At 46.8% G+C, this 24,604-nt stretch overlaps 1 protein-coding gene across 1 annotated transcript; it reads left to right on the top strand.

Moving 5' to 3' along the window:
* Positions 1-15,716: 15,716 nt before the first annotated feature.
* On the top strand, positions 15,717-17,740 carry RHOV (ras homolog family member V; the record flags this gene model as incomplete). Its single annotated transcript, XM_082449380.1, has 3 exons — positions 15,717-15,924; positions 16,119-16,177; positions 16,376-17,740. The coding sequence occupies 3 exons, from the start codon at positions 15,717-15,719 to the stop codon at positions 16,817-16,819; spliced, it is 711 nt and encodes a 236-aa protein (XP_082305506.1). The 3' UTR covers positions 16,820-17,740.
* Between the last annotated feature and the right edge of the window lie 6,864 nt (positions 17,741-24,604).

The raw sequence follows: 24,604 nt of genomic DNA, 5'->3' as shown, positions 1-24,604 counted from the left end.
CCCCTCCTTTCCAGACTGTACTCTTTGGAAGGAAGTTACTATGCACAGACGAGACTTAAGGAGTGGAGATTTGTGCTCACTTGAGGGTGAAGTATAAATCGTTTGGAATTCTTCTGTGTGGGAGATTCAGGAATTTGTTTATAAATTTAATTTTTTATTTTAATCATATATATGATTAAATATATGTGTGTGTGTATATGTATATATATATGTATATATATATAGAGAGAGAGAGAGAGAGAGAGAGAGAGAGAGCTGTAAGACTTATTAAGGAAACAGAGCAGTCCTTTGCCTCATACCCAGTTAAACTCCTCATCAGGTCTGTTCTTATCTCTCAGTGCTGATCTAAGGATATTCCCAAAATGCACCCCACCCCTCCAGACACCTGAGTATTTGGTTTTAGGTGTTTGCTCCCTCCGGACTGGCTTCTTCCCTGGTACCCCTCCCCTTGCCAGGATCAGGGCCCCTCCTGGGTTCTCCCTCAGCCCTCTGTGCTGATCACCCCACATTATGATCGCCCTGCATTACAACTGCCTAGTAACTCCTCTCTCTCTTTCTTTCTCTCTCCCCCTCTTCTCCCCCCACCACCTCTCTCTCCTCTTCCTCCATCCCCTCCTTCCCCTCCCCCCTCTTCTTCCTCCCCCTCCCACTCTCTTCCCTTCCCTCCCCCTCCCTGGGCCAACTGTGTACAGTATAAGCTCGCTGAAGGCAGGGACAGGTGACTTGCAGACCCCCTCCTGCCGCAGGGCTGGCACATTGTTGGCTTCTGCTAAAATATGCTGAAGGAAAGAAGGTCCTTGGCTCACTCAGAACACCTCTTTATAACCCTTTGTAAGAGGTAAATCTCTTCTTCTTCCTGTTTGATTCCCTTCCAGACGTTTCCAAAACTACCTAAAATAGTCCCGGTTCTCAAAAAGCCTTCTACCCTCCCTGTTACTGTCATTCCTTCTCTCACTGAGTGACAAAGCCCTGCCCAAGGCATGTATAGACTCAGCCTGCCCTTTTTCTTCCCACCACCTTCCAGGGTTGTGAAGACCCCAGAGAAGCCACCGGGTGAGAGGGGATAGGACACTTTTTTCACCTCTCTAGGTGGGAAATGAAGGCATCCTCAGGTCAGTGGTCCTCAAACTGGGGTTCACAGGTCCTTAGGGGTATGGAAGGCATCCTCAGGTCAGCGGTCCTCACACTGGGGTTCACAGGTCCCAAGGAGAGTACACCAAATAGTTTTAAGGGAGTAAGTGTCCAGAGTTTCCCTGGGCCAAAAGTGAACAGCAGGAGAAGGCCCCTGGGAGCGAGGTCATATCCCCTTCCACCTCCCCTGCTCCTAACTCTTCAGAAGAAAAGTGCACCACTCACCCAACAGGATGGTGAAATGGAAACCACCCCACCCCATGGTACATTGCTTCAGAGCATAAAAATCTGCCAGGCGCCCTGCAAAGAGACCACTGGAATTATTGTTGGTGTTCCCACAAAGAGAATAAAGACCAGGTGACAAGAAAACATCGAACAGTTTCTAATTTGCTAATTCGAATACGATTTGAGAACCTATTCAAGTTTTAGCTAACTGAAAAAAAATTGCTAACAGAGACTTCCCTGGTGGTACAGTGGTTAAGAATCTGCCTGCCAATGCAGGGGACACGGGTTCGAGCCCTGGTCTGGGAAGATCCCACATGCCGCGGAGCAACTAAGCCTATGTGCCGCAACTACTGAGCCTGCGCTCTAGAGCCCGTGCGCCACAACTACTGAGCCTGCGCTCTAGAGCCTGCGAGCCACGATTACTGAAGCCGGTGCACCTAGAGCCGGTGCTCCGTAACAAGAGAAGCCACCACAACAAGAAGCCCACGCACCGCAATGAAGAGTAGCGCCCGCTAGCCACAACTAGAGAAAGCCCCGCGCGCAGCAATGAAGACCCAACACAGCTAAAATAAATAAATAAATAAATAAAACATCATTAAAAATAATTGCTAACATTTTTGGCATATAATTTGGAAGGGAGTCAAATAATCAAGTAACATTGCTATACCAAACCTTCCATTCCCATCTAAAGATGTATGTGAACAAGGTTTCTCTGCACTTACATTAAACAAAACAAAACAAAAAAGTAAGAGAATTGATGCTGAACTTTGTCGCATTCAAACATTCTATCCATGAATGCATAAACTAATTGAAAAGAAAACCAAAAAAGCCTGATGCATCTCATCAAAAAATGTATTTCTTGTATAATTTTACTTTTTATGTGTAACTATATCAAAATGTGTAATATATTTATGTTTTGATGAGTTGAATAATTATAATGATAATTTAATTGAAAAGAAAACAATGTTAAGACTTAGAGCCTCAAAGTCACCAGATATATAACATTATAATGTTAAAAAATGTATATACTAATTACACCCAATTAGGATAAAGTACCAATAAAACTTTCAATCATAACATATGTAACAGTAAGATTGGGAGCACTGAAAGAGAAAACAAATAACATAAACTTTCCAGCTGTTAAAGTAGAGCTTGTTCACATTATTTTAAATGGATGTGTTAGAATATCAAACTCCTTTGGTATTTTAGATTCCAATGTGTATATGTAAAAGAATGAGGTCATAGTTTTATTTAAGCGTTACTATTCACAGTACGCTACAAGTGGCATTCTCTGCAGCTATGTGGTCTTAAGATGAAAAGTTTTAGTTGTCAGTACCTAGGGTTTTATACACTTCTAGGGAGTCTGGGAGTCTTGGTGGGGTGCATGCTTTGGACCAGCACCACCTCGCCAGGAACCCCTCCCAGGCTGGCCGTTGCCCTCCCCACCACCACCCTCCCGGGCTGTTTCTCCAGACCCCCTTCTTCTCAGGATATGGAAGCTAACTCAGCCAGATGCTGCTGAACAAGTCACCTGGCCCTTCTGAACTCCTCTCATTTCCTCAACTGTAAACGGTGAGGGTAGAACTAGACCATCTCTAACAGTCTGTAGTTCTCTGAAAGCCAAACCCTTCTCACAGTCCATTTAGAGACACCTGGGGACAGCGCCCAGGGAATAATGGCTTTCAGGGCACTGCCTCCAAGCCAGTTTCTATGCTCCTTATCTATCCCTTAGTCTAGGATACATTTCAAAAGATGCCTTAGCCAGGAAGCCTTCTCTGATTATGTGAAAACCAATAAAATCTAACAACCAGCCCTCATCCTGCCTCCGACCTTATAGATCATAAGACCTGACACACTGTAAGTACTTGGGAAGTGCCTGCTGAGTTAATGCATGACTTGACACATTAATGTGCATTTACATCACGCCGTCACACTGCATATGTCTGAATAAAACTTGCCTCTGTACTCATCCACGTGGCCTCTTGCAGAAACTGTTTTCAAACTTTTAAAAATAATGAGATTTTTACATTAAGAACAAGAGTAACAACACAACAACAACAGTAAAATCCAAACTGTTCAAAAAGACCACCAGTATGTAGTGTTGTGAGGCTGTGAAGCAACGTGGAACCCATTGCTGGTGGGAATATAAAATGGTGTGACCACTCACAGCCACTTAACATGCACTGACTTTATGACCCAGCAGTTCCATACCTGGGTATTTACCTGAGAGAAAGAAAAAATATGTCCACACGAAGATTTGGACACGAATGTCTATAGCAGCTTTATTCATAATAGCCCCAAACTGGAAACAACTCAAATGTCTATCAGTAAGAGGGACTTCCCTGGTGGCGCAGTGGTTAAGAGTCCACCTGCCAATGCAGGGGACATGGGTTCGATCCCTGGTCTGGGAAGATCCCACATGCCGCAGAGCAACTAAGCCCGTGCGCCACAACTACTGAAGCCCTCGTGCCTAGAGCCCATGTCCTGCAACAAGAGAAGCCACTGCAATGAGAAGCCCACGCACAGCAACGAAGACCCAACGCAGCCAAAAATAAATAAATAAATTTATTTTTTAAAATGTCTATCAATAAGAGAATAAACAAATAGTGGTACATCCATACAATGGAATACTATTCAGCAATAAAAAAAGAACAAACTAGCCTTACATACAAAAGCATGAATGAAACTCAAAAATGGGCTGAGTGTAAGAAGTGAGACATAAGAGAGTACACAGAGCATGTTTCTGTTTATTTGAAATTCTAAAACAGGCAAAAACTAAACCTTAGCGACAAAACTGATCAGTGTTTGCCCTAGGACCTGGCATGGGGGTGGAGGATTGACTAGAAAGGAGCAAGAAGCAACTTTTTCGGGGAGATGGAAATGTTTTGTATCTTGATTGTGGTGGTGTTGATTATGTAGGTGGATACATTGGTCAAAACTCATTAAATTATATACTTAAAATGGGTGCATTTTAGATGTAAATGATATCTCAGTAGAGTTGATTGCGATATCAAATTTTAAAAAGATCTCTGCCCACGGGACTTCCCTGGTGGTCCAGTGGGTAAGACTCTGCACTTTCAATGCAGGGGTCCCGGGTTCGATCCCTGGTTGGGGAGCCAGATCCCACATGCATGCTGCACCTAAGAGAGTCTGCATGCCACAACTAAGAGGAATTCCACATGCCAGAACTAAGAGTCCACACACCGCAACTAAAGATCCCGCATGCCACAACTAAGACCTGGTGCAACCAAGATAGACAGATAAAGAAAGAAATAAATATTTTTTTAAAAATAAAAATTAAAAAACTCAAAAGAGCTCTGCCCAAATGTCAGAATGGATATTTGAGTTTATAAGACAAAAGATAATAAAGCAATAGATAACATGCTTTGTAGCCCATAATTCTTCTCTTTTTTTTAAATATGTTTTTAAAAATTGAAGTATAGTTGGTTTACAATATTGGGTTAGTTTCAGGTGTACAGCAAAGTGATTCAGTTATGTATATATTTTCTTCAGATTATTTTCCACTATAGGTTATTATAAGATATTGAGTATATTTCCTTGTGCTATACAGTAAATCCTTGTTGCTTATCTATTTTATGTGTAGTAGTTTGTATCTGCTAATCCCATACTCATAATTTATCCCTCCCCCCCCTTCCCTTTTGGTAACTGTAAGTTTGTTTTCTGTGTCCATAAGTCTGTTTCTGTTTTGTATATAGATTCATTTGTACTATTTTTTAGATTCCACATATAAGTGATTTCATAATATTTGTCTTTGTCTGACTTATTTCACCAAGTATAATATTTTCTAGGTCCATCCATTTGCTGCTGCAAATGGTAATATTTCATTCTTTTTTATGGCTGAGTAATATTCCATTGTGTGTGTGTGTGTGTGTGTGTGTGTGTGTGCGCGCGCGCGCGCGCACGTGCGTGTGTGTGTATACATATATCATGTCTTCCTAAACCATGTCCGTTGATGGTGTAGCCCATGACTCTTTTTTTTTTTTCCAAGATTTATTTATTTATTTATTAAGGCTGCGCTGGGTCTTAGTTGTGGCACACTTGATCTTCATTGCGGCATGTGAACTCTTAGTTGTGGCATGCATGCGGGATCTAGTTTCCTGACCAGGGATCAAACCTGGGCCCCCTGCATTGGGAGCATGGAGTCTTACCCGCTGGACCACCAGGGAAGTCCCCATAGCCCACCGTTCTTTTTTATTTATTTGTTTGTTTGTTTGTTTATTTATTTTTGGCTGTGTTGGGTCTTCGTTTCTGTGCGAGAGCTTTCTCTAGTTGCGGCGAGCGGGGGCCACTCTTCATCGCGGTGCACGGGCCTCTCACTATCGCGGCCTCTCTTGTTGCGGAGCACGGACTCCAGACGCGCAGGCTCAGCAGTTGTGGCACACGGGCTTAGCTGCCCCGTGGCATGTGGGATCTTCCCAGACCAGGGCTCGAACCCATGTCCCCTGCACTGGCAGGCAGACTCAACCACTGTGCCACCAGGGAAGCCCCTAGCCCACCATTCTTAAGGGGAGGACTGAATAGGGGGTGGTGGTGGAGCGACAGACGGGGTTCTGCGATCCTGGCTCTGTCTTAGCCGTGAGGCCTTGGGCAAGTCACTTAACTTCAATGGAGACTCAGTTTCCTCACCTATAAAGATAATAACAACACCAGTGTACTAGTATGATGACTTTTTGTGTTCCCTATCTGGGTCACAGAAGAAAAAATTCCGAATCTAACTTATCTGACAAATTTATATTGTTCAGTCTCAGGTGGAGCCATGACTTCATCTGAAAAAACTTGCCCTGTCCCAGAGGAAGATAATTATAACACTAGTGCACCCTTGCAGAGTAGTCTCTCTGTACAGGCACTATTCTGAGCATTCTCCATAATTCATTTAATCCTCACAACATTCTATGAAGCAGGTACTATTTTAATCAATCCCATTTTACAGACAAGGAAACTGAGGCCCAGAAAAGACAACAGTTATTAAGGGACACAACCCGGATACCAACCCAGGTGCTTTGGCCCAGAGCCCACGCTCTTAACCGTCAAGCTATCTTGTCTCTTGTTAACAAAAGCATAATTTGCAATAAAGGCAGGGAAAGGAAGTTGATTGAGAGATACTAGCTTTATACAAACTTAAATGTGAACAAAACCCAGTACCTTTCTATCAGCACTTTTACAAAAAATAGTGAAAGCTGATTTCATGTTGGTTTGGAAAATCCTGCTCTGTTTCTAGTTTCAATTGCTGTGGTCTTTCTGAAGAGCAGGCTGTACCTACTAACAGGAGGAGATCTAGTTAGGGAGACCAGCCCTCCTGGGTTTAGCACTGAAAGTTCTGCGTCCCAGGATACCTCCTAGTCCTGGTCACCCTAGGCTAGCTGTTCGCCAGTGAAATAACCCCGAAGGAAAAGAAAAGCTGTGATATGACCTGGATTGGGCTCCTGCCTCCCTCTCCAGCTCATTTCTCACCACTTTTATCCTCGGCCAGGCTGAGCTAGTTTTAGTTCCAAACTGGACCAGACTCTTTCCCTTCTGGGCCTGATTCCTGCTGTTTCTTCAGGCTGTTTCCAAGCCCTCTTTGCTTGGTTCACACTCACTCCAAACCCAACCAGACTGATGAAGTTCAGCAGGTACACACCGATGTGTCCACACCAGTTGTTAAAATATCCACTTCCAGGACTTCCCTGGTGGTCCAGTGGTTAAGAATCCGCCTTCCAATGCAGGGGACGCAGGTTCAATCCCTGGTCGGGGAACGAAGATCCCACATGCATGCCGCAGCTAAGCTCACGTGCTCTAGAGCCCATGTGCCGCAACCATGTGGCCAAAAAAAAAAAAAAAAATCCACTTCCCTGAGTGTGCCCCTCCCCATCACTCTTCACCAGGAGCCAGCCACTAAAGGGTTAATATCAGACACACTAGAGATCTTCTAAAAAGCTGCTCCAGCACAAGGACTAGCATCTCTCTGCAGCCATACCAGTTGCTAAACAATGTAAATATCATCCCTGATTAAAACTATGTAAAATGCGAATTTAAGCAATGCCAAGAAGAGAATTTAGATGTCATTATTAATTGAATGCTTGTTTATTGGGTCCTCTTTTTGTAAGGTTGCTAATGTTCATAATGATCATCCTCATCATCAAAGGAAAACACGTACTCTAGGGTTAACCCCAGGGAGTTGAGTGGACCTCGGTGGTCTCAGGCCCCAACTTCTATTCAAGAGGAGGCTTTGGGCCAGTGGAGCCAGTCTTTGAGGAGAAGTAACTGAGGATTTGGCTGAACCCAGGGCTTGGCCATTTGGACAAGTGCTTGTGACATCAGGGAAGGTGGGGCTGCCTGCCTATCAGTCTCTTTACCATTTGGCAAATCACGCCTCACCATTCATTTATTCATTCCACAAAGAGTTAATAAGCTCCTCCTAAGTGGGATGCCACTGGACTGGGGTAGTAAGAGCCAGAAGTTGTATGAGACCCTCCCCTGTTCCCAGCTGCTTGAAGTATATGATATGCACACAGGAAACACATAATGTTCTCAAAGTGAGAGAAACAGACAAGGAGTTTAGAGAAGGGAGGTTAATGTAGGGTAGAGCAAGGTGGGGGAAGAGATGAGGCCTGTTTTGTTCATCCATGTGCACTCAGCACTTTCCACAGTGCCTGCCCCACAGTGGGTTCGAAAAGAACCTCATGGAATGAAGGAATGAATGAGAACAAACTATTCATAATCCTGCCATTCAGAGGTAGTCATTGACATGTTGGTGCATTTCCTCTTTTTTTCTAAATATACGACAAATATATTTTTTAATTTCAGTAACTTTTTAAAATTTATTTATTTATTTTTGGCTGTGTTGGGTCTTCATTGCTGTGCGCGGGCTTTCTCTAGTTGCGGTGAGCAGGGACTACTCTTCGTTGCGGTGCGCGGGCTTCCCATTGCGGTGGCTTCTCTTGTTGCGGAGCACGGGCTCTAGGCAAGCGGGCTTCAGTAGTTGTGGCTCACGGGCTCTAGAGCGCAGGCTCAGTAGTTGTGGCGCACGGGCTTAGTTGCTCCGCGGCATGTGGGATCTCCCCGGACCAGGGATCGAACCCGTGTCCCCTGCATTGGCAGGCGGATTCTTAACCGCTGCGCCACCAGGAAAGCCCAGTAACTTTTTTTGGTGTAAAATAACATGTTCATTGTAGGAAAAGGAGAGAAAATGATGATAAAGCAACATAATATTAATTGCTAACATGTGTTAAGTGTTCATTATATATCAGGCTTCCCACCCAATGGCAATGACTCTCCACATTTTGGTCTATGTCCTTCATATAGGACTCTCTTTTATTCTAACTGTACACATAAAAAAAAAATACTTGGACTCAAACTGTTTATATAATTCTGTATCATTTAACATTATTTTTAACATTTTCCTACATCATTGGAAGTTCTCTTAAGGATTATTTCAGTGGCTATTTATCCCATCCTGGGGGTGTACTGTAATTAGAAGCTGTGGGATGCCAGCAGGGACTTGTACAGTCTACCTGATGGCAAACAGGGATTCACTATAGGTTCTTTAGTGGGAGGGTGACGGAATAAACTTGTCTTAGGAAGACTGAGCGCACTAGAAATGAGCAAAACAAAGCCAGGGAGGCAGGCAGGAGGTGATTCTTTGGGCACGGGATGCCAAAAGGAAGAGGGGCGTCAAGTACTTCATGAAAAGGACTGAGGACAGAGGAGGATGGAGAGGAGGGAGTCCAAGTGCATTGGGAGGTTTGGAGACTATTCGGCTCCAACTCCTTCCAATTCATTAGCTTGAGAGAATTGTGCTACGTGGTCAGAAATCAGGAAGTTAGAAGGGGAACTCTGTTAATGAAAGAAGAGGGGAGTTCTTTTACATGAACGTTTTTAGCTGGCAACTCCTGAAGGCAGTTAAAAAAAAGAAAAGAAAAAGAAAAAAATACTGGCCAGGGCTTGAGTGCAAAGTCTGGGCAGGAAAGAGTTGTCTGAGGGGGGCAGTAGCAGTTGGGATCGGGTAGATGGAGACGGGGTGGAGAGAAAGGCAGGGAGAAGCAAACGCTAAGTAAGGCTGGATGCGGGGGAGTGGGCAGGGCAGGGCCGAAGCCCCAGAGGCAGCCTGATCCTAGAGACAGATGGCATGGAGGGGCTGGAGGGTTGACTATCAAGATCCTGTTGCCTTGGCACCAGGAGGCTGACTCAGCCCAGGCCGCTGACTTTGCCGCCAACTCTCTCCCAGGACACAAGTACACCGAGTAGAGAAAAACCCAATTAATTAAATGGAAAGCTTGGTGAGTGTGCAGTCTAATTATTGTATTATCATCAGTATGTTGGTAAATAAGTAGTGTTCTTCCCAGGTTTATTGAAGTATGGTGGACAAAGAAATTAAGTGTTAGATATAAAATTCTTTTTCTTGCATCCTCTTTTTATTTCAGAGCTTTCTGACCTGCCCATTGAGTCTCTGGGCTCCTTCTGAATAGCAGGCCTGATTCGGAAGCTTTGGAGTGGAGTATGCAGAAGAAATAGAAAAAGGCTACATGAGGTGCATTTCACTCACAAAGAGCCTGTGCATTGAACTTTTTGAGTAAACTCTTTCTTTTTTGTTAATCCCTTTTTCAGCAATAGGAAAATCACGGTGGTGGGGTACAGATAGATTTCTTTTGGTTTATTCTTATTGAGTTGAGGTTTTGCTGTAGGTATTCCAATGTATGCAGTAATTTTAAATAAGATATGGGCTTAACAGAAATGCCTAAGAATTTGACCACACCTGACTGTGAACCTGTGGATTGCTGGTTCTGGGACTGTCTGCCACTTACTAGCTTCTTTGATCTTGAGGCTAGTCCCCTAACTTCTCTGGGCCCGTGTATACTCCCCCCAACACCCCTCAGACACCCCAGCAATTGCACTTGGGTATCATGTGAGATAGGGCAAACTAAAGCACTTTTACAAGTCTAAGCTCCATACACCTTGTGTTGGACACTTTGGAAACAAAATGTTATGACTGCCGTGATTCAATGTCAGGGCCACGTTTTAGTTTTGTTTTTGTTTTGTTTTGTTTTTCCGCTAATTAAAACTATTTTATTAATCTTACACTCTCCCTAAGCTAGCTAATTTTTTTTAACTTAGGGCTTAGGTTTTTGGGTTTTTTTTGATACAGTTGACATACAACATTATGTCAGTTTCAGATGTACTACATAGTGATTTGACATTTGCATGTTATGAAATGATCACCATAAGTCTAGTAACCATCTGTTGCCACACAGTTATTCCAATATTATTGACCATATTTCTTATGCTGTATATTACATCCTCATGGCTTATTTATTTTATAACTGGAGGTTTGTACCTCTTAATCCCCTCAGTATTTCACTCCCTGCCACCCTCCTCCCTTCTGGCATCCACCTGTTTGTTCTCTGTAATTATGACTCTCTTTTTATTTATTTTTTGTTATTTTAAAAAATATTTATTTACTTATTTGGCTGCACTGGGTCTTAGCTGCAGCATGTGGGATCTAGTTCCCTGACCAGGGATTGAACCCAGGCCCCCTGCATTGGGAGCGTGGAGTCTTAGCCACTGGACTACCAGGGAAGTCCCTATTTCGTTTTGTTTTGTTTTTTAGATTCTACATATAAGTGAGGTCATACGGCATTTGTCTTTCTCTGTCTAACTTATTTCACTTAGCATAATACCCTCTAGATCCATCCATGTGTGACAAATGGCAAGGTTTCATTTTTTATGGCTGAGTAATATTCCTTTGTACATATATACCATATCTTTATCCACTCATCTATCAATGGACACTTAGGTGGTTTCCATATCTTGGCTACTGTAAATAATGCTGCAATGAACATTGGACTGCATATATCTTTTCGAATTATTGTTTTTGTTTTCTTCAGGTTAATACCCAGAAGTGAAATTGCTGGATCATATGGTAGTTCTATTTTTAATTTTGGGGGGAACCTCCATACTGTTTTCCATAGTGGCTGCATCAATTTACAATCCAACTGATAATTCACAAGTGTTCCCTTTTCTCCACATTCTCACCAACATTTGTTATTTGTTGTCTTTTTGATGATAGCCATTCTAACGATTGTGCTTTTAATTTGTATCTCCCTTCTGATGAGTGATGTTAAGCATCTTTTCTTGTGCCTGTTGGCCGTCCGTGTGTCTTCTTCAGAAAAATGTCTATTCAGGTCCTCTGCCCATTTTTTAATCGGGTTGTTTTGTTTTGGTTTTTTTCTTCGTTGAATTGTATGAGTTCTTTGTATATTTTGGATATTAACCCCTTATCGAATATATTGTTTGCAAATATCTTCTCCCATTCAATAGGCTGTCTTTTTGTTTTGTTGATAGTTTCTTTCGATGTGCAAAAGCTTTTTAGCTCGATGTAGTCCCATTTGTTTATTTTTGCTTTTGTTTCCTTTCCAGGAGGCACATCCAAAAAAATATTACTAAGACCTATGTCAAAGAGCATACTGCCCATGTTTTCTTCCAGGAGTTTTATGGTTTTAGGTCTTATATTTAAGTCTTAATCCATTGTGAATTTATTTTGTATATGGTGTGAGAAAGTAGTCCAGTTTGATTCTTTTGCATGTAGCTGTCCAGTGTTCCCAACAGCATTTTTGAAAAGCTTGTCTTTTCCGCATTGTATATTCTTGCCTCCTTTGTTGTAGATTGCTTGTATAAGCAAGGGTTTATTTCTGGGCTCTATGTACTCTGTTCCATTGATCTATGTGTCTGTTTTTGTTCCAGTACCATACTTTCTTGTTATTTTTTTTAATTTTTAAAATTTATTTATCATTTATTTTTGGCTGTGTTGGGTCTTTGTTGCTGCGTGCGGGCTTTCTCTAGTTGCGGCGAGTGGGGCTACTCTTTGTTGCGGTGCGCGTGCTTCTCATTGCAGTGGCTTCTCTTGTTGCAGACCACAGGCTCCAGGCGCGTGGGCTTCAGTAGTTGTGGCACAGGGGCTCAGTATTTGTGGCTCACAGGCTCCAGAGCGCAGGCTCAGTAGTTGTGGCGCACGGGCTTAGTTGCTCTGCAGCATGTGGGATCTTCTTGGACCAGGGCTCAAACCCGTGTCTCCTGAATTGGCAGGCGGATTCTTAACCACTGCGCCACCAGGAAAGCCGTTTTTTTGTTTTTTAATACACTTTATTTTGGAACAGTTTAGATTTACAGAAAAATTGAGAAGATAGCACAGGGTTTCCCTGTGTCTCACACCCAGGTTCCCCCATTATAAATATCTTACATTGTATGGTACATTTGTCACAATTAATGAACCAGCATTGGTATATTATTATTAGCTAAAGTTCATATTTTATTCAGAATTCCTTGTTTTTTACCTAATGTCCTATTTTTCTTCCAGGATCCCACCCAGGATACCACATTACATTTAATTGTCATGTCTCCTTAGGCTCCTCTTGGCTGTGGCAGTTTTTCAGACTTTCCTTGTTTTTGATGATCTTGACAGTTTTGAGGAGTACTGGGCCAGCATTTTGTAGAATGTCTCTCAGTTGGAACTTTTCCGATGTTTTTCTCGTGATTAGGCTGGAATTCTTCAGAGGTAAAATGTCATTCTCATCACATCACATCAAGGGTACATACTATCAACTTGACTTATCAATGTTGATCTTAATCTTGATCACCTGCTTGAGGGAGAGTTTGTCAGGATTCTCCACTGTAAAGTTACTTTTTTCCCCACCCTTTTCAGACTGTCCTCTTTGCAAGGAAATCACTATGCACAGCCCACAAGAGTGCTGGTTTACACTCCTCCTTGAGCGTGGAGTATCTACATACATTATTTGGAATTCTTCACAGGAGATTTGGCTATTATCCCCCATTTATTTATGTATTCAATCATTTATATCAGAATAGACTTGCAGCTATTTATTTTATACTTTGGGTTATAATCCAATACTGGTTTATTTTGTCGCTCCAATTGTCCCAGATTTGGCCTTTGGAAGCTCTTTCAGTTGGCCCCTGTGTCCTCTAACTTATCTCCACCTTCCTGTTGTTTTGTTTGTTTGTTTAGCACTTCCTTACTTTCTGTGCTACAAAATGTTCCAGGCTCATCTTGTATATTTCCTACTCCAGTCCTAAAGTCAATCATTTCTCCAAGGAGAAAGTCAAGGCGACGTTTTAGTCTTAGCAAATGTGTATCTGACTGGAAGTTGGGACAGATAACCCATCAGGTGGGCAGGAATAAGACTCAAGCCACCCTCGGGAGAGGACTCTCCCGGCAGCAGCAGCCAGAATGACAAGCCCTTAGCTGAGAAATAGATGACTCAGCAGCTCCCCAGGTCGTCTCCTCCCTCCCCCTCTTGCTGACAAGACTGTCCCTAAACCAGCTCCGACAGAGCGACCTAGGTTAGAAAGTGTCCCCACCCAAGGGGCCAGCGAAGAATGGCCTGTTGCAGGCCAAGTTAGGGCTTTAACCATGGCCAGCTGATACCTCCCCCATTTGTGTATTTGTGTATTATTTATATCCCTTCTACCTGCAGAAAGAATTAAACAGGATTACCCTCAAATTTCAGCTACAATAAAACTATTAAAGCTTGTGTAAAAGGACAAGAGTGCTGTGAAGAAGAGCATTTGTGTGTGTGTGTTGTGTTGGGTGTGTATGTGTGTGCGTGTTAATTTTGTCCCAGACACCTGGGCTGAGGCAACTTCCCTAGGTTCCCTGAATAACAGATTGCTAGCACCAGAAGGACTTGAAGAAATAAATATGCTTCACCTGGCATTTTATAGCTGAGATGGAGCAAGTGATTTCTCAGGAATCACACAGCTAATGAGCTGAAGAACTAGGAATACTGGGACACGTCTCTTGATGTCTAGGTCTTTTCAAATCCCCATTCTTGCCTCCCTTTCCAGGAGAGCAAAAAGAATAGCTTTTAGACCTCCTGGGTGATACAATGGCAAGACAACACTTTGAGGCTTCTTTCACTTGCTAGATGAATAAACTTATGTGGATGTGTCTGAGAAGTCATTGGGGGCTATAATTAGGGGTTATTAGCATCCCCAGACACTCGGACATAGGGAATGTAGGATGCAGACATTGGGATGCAGAAGTGGATACTGGGGATCCTGCCATTTCCCCACAGTCAAGCTTTAAATGGTTAAATCAGCAATGTTCTAGTTGTCCTCAACTTTTGAGCAACAGTGGGGGAAAAAAAGAAAAATAAATAAAAACCAGGGGTCCTGAGACTTTTTTCAAGAGATTTAGAGATTTTGACTTAGGGATTTTTATACTACCAACTGTTTGAAAAATTGGATTATATCTTTTCTTTAATATTCACTGCCCTATCTGCCTCCCAACACTCTCCCTTCAACGACTCATGAATGAGGTGTTTTCAATGATCTTTGTGTAGGCTGAGATCTTTGTACAGGCTTGGAATTCAGAGAAAGGATTCTGGGCCTGGTGTCACTTGGTGTGGCTGCAATAAAGAGATGAAATTAGCATCAGGCTATTTTTCACTTGCTCTCTTGGTGACCTTCTTAGGGCTACCTGGGATATCATGTCTCTGTCTGTAAACTCCTTCTAAGGCAAGGACAGTGGGCGGCCCAGAACAGCATCAGAAAATAGGTAATTACTATGTGCTTTTGATGATGATGATGATAAAGATAATATTAGGAACTTTGGGGATTTAGAAAATATTCAATTGGAGGACTGTCCTTGAAGATCCTCCCCAGCTAGCTTCTCCAGCACCCTGAGTTCCTTTAGAGGAGCAGAGTGAAGGTGTTTAAAGCCTGCCTTCAGGCTGAGTCTAGAGGAAGCTCTTCGGTGGAAGGGGGTCGTTAAATTCCTGCCTGCTGAGTTCACGCCTGAGTTTAACTTCTGCCTCTTCATGATCTCTATATTTTAAAAAAATCATTAATTAATAAAATTATTATCCAGACTTTTTTATACTCGTACAAACATATGTCTAGTTTTTTGTTTTAATTTGAACAAAGTTTAATTTGAACATGCTGCATTATGTGTTCTGCAATTTGCTTCTTCCTCCTAACAATAAATCCTGGATATCTTTCTCTGCCAAGATACCTAGATCTGCCTCATTTGGGCGAGTCTTTGTCCTCGTACCTGTGTGATTCTCCGAGCGTCAGTTTTCGGCCTGCCTCTCTTCCTCCGGGTGTGACAGATTGCCTGACCTCTTGCGGTGCGCTGCAGAGGGAGGTCCTGGAGGAGGCCTGGAGGGTGGGCGGGGCCCGAGGCCGCACAGGACATGCAGATGAGGTAGGCGGGGCCCCCACATATACCCGTGGGTAGCTGCTGGCGGTTGAGCCGGGTCTCGGCAGATTTCAGTCAGAGGCAGCCTACGGACCCTGCTTCACCGAGCACAGCGGAGCCTGGTCCCCGGCTGTCCCCGGAGCGGGCCATGCCCCCGCGGGAGCTAAGCGAGGCCGAGTCGTCCCCGCTCCGGGCCCCGACCCCTCCCTCGCGGCGGGGCAGCGCGTCCCCAGAGCTGGGCATCAAGTGCGTGCTGGTGGGCGACGGCGCCGTGGGCAAGAGCAGCCTTATTGTCAGCTACACCTGCAATGGGTACCCCGCGCGCTACCGGCCCACAGCGCTGGACACCTTCTCCGGTAAGTTCAACGGCCCCGGCGGCCGTGTGGCCGGGGGTGGGGTTGTGCACCGGGGGCTGGGGCTGGCGCCGAGGCGCGAGTGCACAGAAACCGCCGGGGGGGCTGGCGGGAGCAGGCCCCGAGGTGGCGCTGGTGAGGCCTGGTGGGATCCAGGACGCTCTAACTCAAGACTTTCCCCTGACCCTCCTCTGCAGTGCAAGTCCTGGTTGATGGAGCCCCGGTGCGCATTGAGCTCTGGGACACAGCGGGACAGGTGAGAGAAGTCGGGAGCGGCCTTTGCTGGTCTGGGGTGAGGTGGGCTGGAGGCTGGGAGGACCCCAGATCCATCAGGAATGGAGAAGGCCTTGGGCCCTTAGTTACGAGTCTCAGTCTCCAACCTCAGGTGACAAGCGGATTCCCGCGTCCAGGGGCAGGGAATAACGCTGCTAATGGCCTGGCCTTTCCATCCCAGGAAGACTTTGATCGCCTTCGCTCCCTCTGCTACCCGGATACGGATGTCTTCCTGGTCTGCTTCAGCGTGGTGCAGCCCAGCTCCTTCCAAAACATCACAGAGAAATGGCTGCCAGAGATCCGCACTCACAACCCCCAGGCGCCCGTGCTGCTGGTGGGCACCCAGGCCGACCTGAGGGACGATGTCAATGTACTGATTCGGCTGGACCAGGGAGGCCGGAAAGGCCCCGTGCCTCAACCCCAGGCTCAGGGCCTGGCTGAGAAGATCCGGGCCTGCTGCTACCTGGAGTGCTCTGCCTTGACGCAGAAGAACTTGAAGGAGGTGTTTGACTCGGCCATTCTCAGTGCCATTGAGCACAAAGCCCGGCTGGAGAAGAAACTGAACGCCAAAGGTGTGCGCACCCTCTCCCGCTGCCGCTGGAAGAAGTTCTTCTGCTTTGTTTGAAGAGCTGTGGCAGCAAAATTATCAGTAGGCCAATGGCCACAGACTTCTAGAACCTGGGGCACGGAGCCTTTGAGGGACCTGCTGGCAGGGCCAGGCCACCTCCATGGGACTCAGTTCCCATCTGAACACTGTGGCGACACAGCCTCCAACTGCCCACTCTTATGTGCCAGGGTGAGCCTAGGGCCTGGAGGAGGGACGGCTCTGACTTGGATTTCTGTGGATTTCTCTGACTTGGATTTCTCAAGTACAGAGAAATCCCAGTACTTTGATTTTCATGGGATGATCCTAACAGTGTCAGCTGCCTCCAAGCAGTTTGGGATCCAATACCCAGTTTCTTATCATGGGCCCTCAGGTCAATCTGGCCGAATTAGGACCCCTCCTGGTGGTCCCCACCCGCTCCTTGGCACAGGGGTGAGGAAGAGCCTGGGGAACAGCTGGGCATCTTGGAGGGCTGGAAGGCGTCCGGCCCTGAATTGGAGAGAAGTTTAGGATGGATTGGGTAAGACAGAGGTCAGTGAGAGATTGAGAGGGATCCGAAAGTAAAGGCTTGGAGCCTTGGGACTGGAGGCAGGCTGGGGAGGAGGAGGCAGACGAGAGGGCTAGGCTTGGAAGGAAGAAGAGAAGGAAGGAGAGCAGAGAAGTGGGGCAGCTGAGGAGCAAGGCTGCCACCTGGGCTGTCCTCAACCCCCAGGGCCAGGGAGGGTAGGGCTGGTCCCTGGGAAGAACTGGGTCTCAGTGCTCCCTAGGCACTGCCCAAACTGGCTAGGCCAGGAGTGGGGCAGGAAGTGAGAGACAAGGCCCAGCAAGAGGAGGGTGAGGAGCTGCAAATTGGAGCCTGAAGGAAGAAGGGGCTTTCTCCAAGGTCACAACCTAGAAGATAAGGCAGTTCGGAGTCTGCAAATAAAGCCTTAAGTTTCTGAAGCTGCTGTCTCGGTGTCATTTCCTGCAAGGGTCAGCACATTGGTCCCTCAAGGCCCAACAGTTTGGATGGAGGCAGGTTGGGTACCAAAGGAATGAGGCTAGATCGAAAGGTGCGGGCTGGACTAGATGGGACAGTGTGATGGGAACTGGACTGGGGGGGGGCGGGTTGGGAGCTCCCTGCTTGGGGCTTAGCTGGTTCCCAGGAAAGCTAGCGTGGGAAGCAGCCTGGAAACGGGTTTCCCCAGGTGTCAGCGCCAGAGCTGCTTTCCCATGACCTCACCAGGCGGGTGCTGCCCCTCCCCTCTCCCCCTCCCTTCTAGAGTACAGTGCTCAGCGCTGGGCTCTGGGGCAATCCTGAGCCTTCTAACCTTCCTGCTCTGATCCTTCCAACAGTCCACAGGGCCCAGGGTCTCAGGTTGGGGTGGCCCCCTGGTTCAGACCCTGAGCATGAAGGGACCCCCATATACAGCTTAAACCTCAACCACTGGCCAAACTTCTTGAACTTGGGTTGGTTGGACCCAGTGTTCAGCCTTAGCACTCAAAGTCCACATAAGGACCCAGTGAAGGTCAGGATGCCAGTTGTCAACAACTTAAATAGAAGATTGGTCCCAGAAATCCTTTGAGAGTGAGCATTCATTGATTGAGGACTTGGAGGGGAGCAGGGATCCAGAGAACATTCCCTGGAATTGGAGCTGGAAGGAACTTTAATGGGCACATTTGGGGGCGGGGGTCACCACTTTATTTTACCCATAAGGAAAGAGAGGCTCAGAGAACAACGGTAATATCGCAAGTGAGATATTATTACTAAGTGGCTACAAGAGCACTTTGCAAACTCCAGAGTAGGTACATGGGTAAGTGTTATTTGTGTGGAGAGGTGTTTCCTGGGACACCTGGAACACCTGCTAGGCAACTAATGGGCCAGGTGAGCGCTCTCTCCCTGCGCAGCTCCCTCTGCAGGAAGTTGTGTATGTGAGAAAGAGCACGGCTGAGGGACAGAAACCCTAGCCAAGTGAAACCTCAGATAATCCCCAAGTTTAGTTTTAACCAAGACTGTCCAGCTTCTGTCCCACCTGGGCCCACCCCCCAGAACTCCAGCCACCTGTCTCCTTTTGTCCCCTTGCCCCCTCAGGTGGAGGTGCTGAGCTGCACCACTGCAGCCAGGCCTTGATGGGGGTCTCACACCCCTGCTCCGTGGCCTGCCGTTACCTCAGCCCAGCCTGACACACTCCCTTCCTGGTTCAAGTTCAGGCTCTAGCATCAACCATGACCTTAGGCAATTTTTTTTTTCCTTCTCTGTGCCTCAGTTTCCTCATTTGCAAAATGAAACACTCAAGACTCTGGATTAGAGGTTTTCAAACTGCTCCAAGGGGACTTAGAGGTGCCATGGGTCAGGGGAGGAAGCCTCAACAGGTGATCTTTGGGCCGCCCCACCTCCAACTTCTTCCCTAATTCTCTGATGGTACCAGCACATCCATGTCACTATGTCTCCTCTCCTGCTGGGTCACTGAGCCTTGTCAGCCTCGCTCCTACATCTCTGCCACTGCCGCTTCCCACTCCAGTCCCCCTAGCGCTGCTTCCTTATCCTCTGGCACCTCCCTGACTCAAGACTGTTACTACCTCTCATTGCCTGCAATGAACTCCCAGCTTCTCATTTCAGTACTCAGGACCTCAAATCTGACAAGAACCCGGACAAGGCCAGCTTGTCCCAGTGATCCCCACTCCCTGATCCCCAATAATTTTTTACTTCTGACTCCAAGTCTTTGCTTTTGCCAAATCCTCTAGAAAGTGCCCCCACCTCCACACCCCCCAATCCCCCAGATGCCCTGTTTCTCCTTTAACCATCTTCCAATCAATACTCCCCTTCTCCAGGACCTGTATTACTGTCAGCACTGCTCTCTTGGCACATTGAAGGGACACCGAATTTGGTCACATCTCTCCAGCTAAACAGAGAAAAAGTCCCACTCATGCCCATGTGCTCCCACAGGGTCTTGAGCTCAGGCAATGTTTGCTGCTGGCCATTAAGTGCCTAAGATAAAAAAGCCAAGCAGTGAGCCCTGCAGGGGATCCTGAGGATAAAGTTCATCTCCAGGTTTGTGTCACTGAGGCCTGAAGACAGCCCTAAAAAGCAATGGCTTGCTGGAAAGGCCCTCTGAGGCATGGGGGCCCAAGCCCATGCAGAGCAAAAAGGATTTACCTCTGGTTCCAAAACCATTGTCTCATTCTGCTTCTGTTTCTCTCTATAATGCGGCCTCTCTCTACTTTTCTGGGGCTGTTTTTACCTCTTTATTTCTCTTTCATTTGCCTCTTTTCCCCTGCTTCCTCTGCTCTTGAATCTAAATTTAAAGGAACATTGATTATATTAAATGGATAAAAGTGTATGTTTCTTACATATACAGTCTTACATTACTGCTTACTAATGTAAATTATTTTTAATATCTCTTTAACCAACTCTTAGCTGATTTTTTAAAATGTCTATTTTCTTTTTCCATAATAAATGTTTATAGAAAAATTGGAAAATCTGAAGAACTAGAAGATTGAAAATGCACTAACAGTCTTTTTTTTTTTTTAATTTTATTTACTTATTTTTGGCTGCATTGGGTCTTCGTTGCTGCACGCGGGCTCAAGCTACTCTTCATTGCAACGCGCGGGCTTCTCATTGCGGCGGCTTCTTTTGTTGCGGAACACCAGCTCTAGAGCGCAGGCTCAGTAGTTGTGGCGCACGGGCCTAGTTCCTCGGCGGCATGTGGGATCTTCCTGGACCAGGGCTCGAACCTGTGTCCCCTGCATTGGCAGGTGGATTCTTAACCACTGCGCCACCAGGGAAGCCCAGTAATAACATTTTGATGTACTTCCTTTCAGTCTTTTCTTCTATGCATATTTTTGAAATATTTCTTGTGATTATGCTGTATATACAATTTTGTATTTTGGGGTGTTTTTTTGTTTGTTTAAAATTTTAACCGTTTTTTCGTGTCATTATTAACTATGACCAGAATCTGTAACCATATATGTATGTTTGTTTACTATTTCACCCTGACCATAATTTCTTCAACTAGATCCCCATTTGGGGGCAATTAGGTTGTTTTCCTTTAAATAGTTTTTTTCTTTTATAAATAAGACTATATCCACAGTTGATTATTTTTTCCACCATGGGTTGGTGACCAACTACAGAAAAAAATGTCCTTCATCTTTGGCCTGGAGACAGGGCCCCCATATAATCCCAAGTGGCACTTATGAGGGAACTTGAGTTTCTGTGTCTATGTGACTCGTGGGGGGCTCTTTCTCTTGGTGCATGACTAGCAGATTGTGGGTGTTCAATAAATACTAAATGATGACAAGGTGTGTATATATGACATATTGGTGTTCATGTACGTTCCTCTGTGTCCCTGTTTTTGCTCTTGTGTATTTCAAGTGGGTATCACCTTTGTGCAAACCTCTGAATCATTCTATATATGTGCAGTCTGTGTATCCATGTCTGTAAATGTGGGTGTCTAGGTGAGATGTGTATAGCTCTGAACGTGTAAGTCTGTGTATCCACACAATGTCTGCCCTTAGGAGTGTGTATTATACACAACTCTATGTGTGTGTCTGGGTGTGTGAGTTGGTCTCTGTGCCTGTGTGTGCACATCTAGGTTGGGCCTCGTTTCTTGGGGGCTGTATGCCTATGTGTCTGTGTGTGCCCAGGTTCAGTTCTGTGTGGGCCTGTGTGAGGGGTCTCTCTCCACGTGCATCTTTGTTCTGGGCATGCGCACTAGGCTGGTGTGTAAGTGTGTGAACACCTGAGGGAGCTGGGCCTGGCTTCCTTTCCCCCTGGGAGCAGAGTGGTGCCCAGGGCAGAGGTGACACACCCTCTGAGCTCCTCATTTTCCTGGGAACCAGCCTGGGAGAGTGAGACCGAGAGCAATCTGCGTCAGGAGCACCGGCCCCTTTTGCAACCAGCCCAGGCCCCAGGCGGGAACCAGGCTCTCACAGGTCAGACCTGCCCACTGTGCCTGGCTGCCAGGAAACCCAGCTCCCAGCAGGGCTGCACTGTCAGCGCCCTCCTTGGGCCTGGGCCAAATCCTCCGGTGAGCGGAACTCAGCTAGCCGAGGAGCCACATTAGTCACGCTATGGCAACAGTAGGGAGTGACTTCCCAGGCCTGGGCAGTGCTGGCTGTCCCAGGAAACCACTGCTTTCTGTCCCTGTACGTGGCAATGCTTAGGCAGCCTGGTCTCCTCCGTTATCGCCTTCCATTCTTACAACCGAACTTCAAGATGGGCCAGACGGCTCTTATTAGCTCCAATTTTCAGATGAGGAGACTGAAGCACAGAGCCACACGACCAAGGTGAAGCAGATGGGGCTTGCACCTGGGTCCTGACCCTGGGTCCAAGATTCTTTCTGGTGTGTCACTTGGAGGGTTCTGCCCCCTAGAAATGGATCTCTCAGAGGGCAGGGCTGGGAGGCGTAGTTTAGGGGACAGATTAGGTTTTCCTAGGCTCGGGAGAGGGGCAGAGGGAGACAGGGCTGGAAGTGGGATGTGAGGAGAGATGTTAGCATTGAACCAGGCCTGCCCTCCTAGTGGAATGTTCTCAAGGCTTCCTCCACTGAACAGATTTGTCCCCTAATTGGGATGACAATGGAATTCATTGTCAGACTCAGGATAGTTCTGAGATTGTATGCGAACTCTATTAATAACCTGGGTTTATGGTCACCCTACACATAACCCCTCTGGAAGGCAGAGCCAGTCACTGGCCTCCTTGACTGGCCAGCTCTGTGGCTTCCTTGACCCCTGTCTGCACCAATCTGCTTCTGTCCCCCAGGTGTCCAGATGACTCCCTGGCCCCTTGGCAGTGAGGGGCAGCAGGGGAGCCTTGGGCGCTGTGCTGCATAGGGATTCCCTGGGGCCCCTTGAATCTGTCAGAAAAGCAAACAGCCTGACCCATGATTAGTTTCTCCCTCAGATCTGTATTCTCTGTGACCATGTTCCGCTGCCTCTCCCCATCTTCCATTCCCCACCCCCAGGACCCCGCACCAGTTGGGGAGCAAGCAGAGCCTGTCCTCAGAGATCTCCCTCCTGGGATGGCGAGATCACTCTCCTGGTGAGACAGGGGACCCTCGATTCCTGAGGCTGTGTGCATTTTTCTCCCTATGGCACCATTCCACCCCTGCCCAACAGGCCATGTGCTCTGCTGACCACCCCACCTCCCATGGGTTCTCCTTTTTTTTAAAAAAAAATTTATTTATTTATTTGGCTGCCCCGGGTCTTAGTTGCAGCACTAAGATCCCATGGGATCTTTGTTGCCATGTGCAGGATCTTTTAGCTGTGGCATGCAGGGCCTTAGTTGTGGCATGCAGGATCTAGTTCCCTGACCAGGGATGGGACCCAGGCCCCCTGCATTGGGAGCGTGGAGTCTTAACCACTGGACCATCCCTCCCACAGGTTCTACTATTCCAGTCCTATCCCTGACTCGCAGGGCGACTTTGGGCAAATTACTGCCTTCTTCCTTGTCTGAGTTTCTCTCAGTTGTGAAGTGGGGCTAGTACTGTCTGCCCCTCCCTGGCTCCTAGGGGGCCTGCAGGGCCCACTATAAGCAAGATAATAGTGGGGAACTGATTTGGAGGAAACTATCAAGAGCCAAGCGAGAGGTATCAGCGCTGGCCTGTGTTTACCTGGTTGTGGACCTTGGGATCCCAGCCTCCTGAGGTTTGGGAACAGCCCTGACAGCTTCTTGGCCTGGCTCCTGGCTCCTTTGTCCCACTTCCAGAGAAAGGACAGAAACTGAACCCAAGAGTCTGGTTGTCTGGAGAAGATGAGACGTCAGAGCAAATAGTTTGGGGCTCAGGCCTCCCAGTCCACTCTGTCCCTAACCACTGTGGGCAAGTCACTGCCCCTCTCTGGGCCTCAACAGCTTGGTTCTGACAGCCTCCCCCAGCTGTGCATTCAGGGGGTCCTAGAGCCTGTAACCTGTAACCATAGTTTTGGGATAGAAAGGATCTCGCCATCTAGTCCAAATCCTTCGCTTTTCATAGACCACTATGGGGTTTCTGGGGGCCACAGACTAACCCTGGTTAACCTGAGGTCATAAACTGGTTGCAAAGAGGATCAAGCAAGAGAGGGTATGTGGGTCAGAGAAAATCCACTGGGAAGACAACCCCAAGTGAGCTGGTGGGGCAGCAATGTAATCCTTTGTACTCCGTCAGCGTTCCATTGTCACTGTACCTTCAGCCTCTCCCTCCAGGCCTGAAATGCAGCACGGGCCTCTCCTTACCCACAGCTCTCCTTCCCTTCCCCACTTCTCCAACAGTCTCCAGCCTGACTCTGCCCCCTGCCCCCGCTAGGCTCCCACCTGGCTCCTCAACCCTTCATGACGGTCAGCTGGCTCCTCATTCCCAGCATCCTCTTCTCCTGACCCTGGCAGGCTTTGAAACCCCTCGCCTTTGAGCCTCTCTCTTCCCGGGTCTCCCGCCGCCCCTCCAACTAATCCTCCTCTGCTTCCTCTTCCTCCAAGAGGAGCCTCTGTCCTCACTTTCCGCTCTCCTCTCTGGGTCCGCTCTCTCCCTCTTCCAGTAATCTCCCCACTCCTCCGTTTCACCCTCACACGGCTCGTTCCCTCCACCAGGCCCACATGCTCACCTCCGGAGTGTCCGGGCCTCACCAGGATGCACCCACAGCTGGGACACAGAGCTAAGTGTGTGGCCCAAAGACTACAAGACACGTGTGTTTTTACCCTGTTCCTAGCCCTATTTTATGTTCCTTCTTCTTTTTTTTTTAATCTTGGTCCTACTTTATACTCAGGTTATCTCATAGTTTATAGATGCTTTTAAACTGCCTTTAAATCCCTCCCCAGTAAGGCTAGGCAAAAGCAAACAAAAACTAAGTAACCCG

The sequence above is a fragment of the Balaenoptera physalus genome, assembly GCF_965194825.1.
Source record: "Balaenoptera physalus genome assembly, chromosome: 2".
Taxonomy (NCBI): Eukaryota; Metazoa; Chordata; class Mammalia; order Artiodactyla; family Balaenopteridae; genus Balaenoptera; species Balaenoptera physalus.
This window is presented reverse-complemented; position numbering and strand designations above follow the sequence as displayed.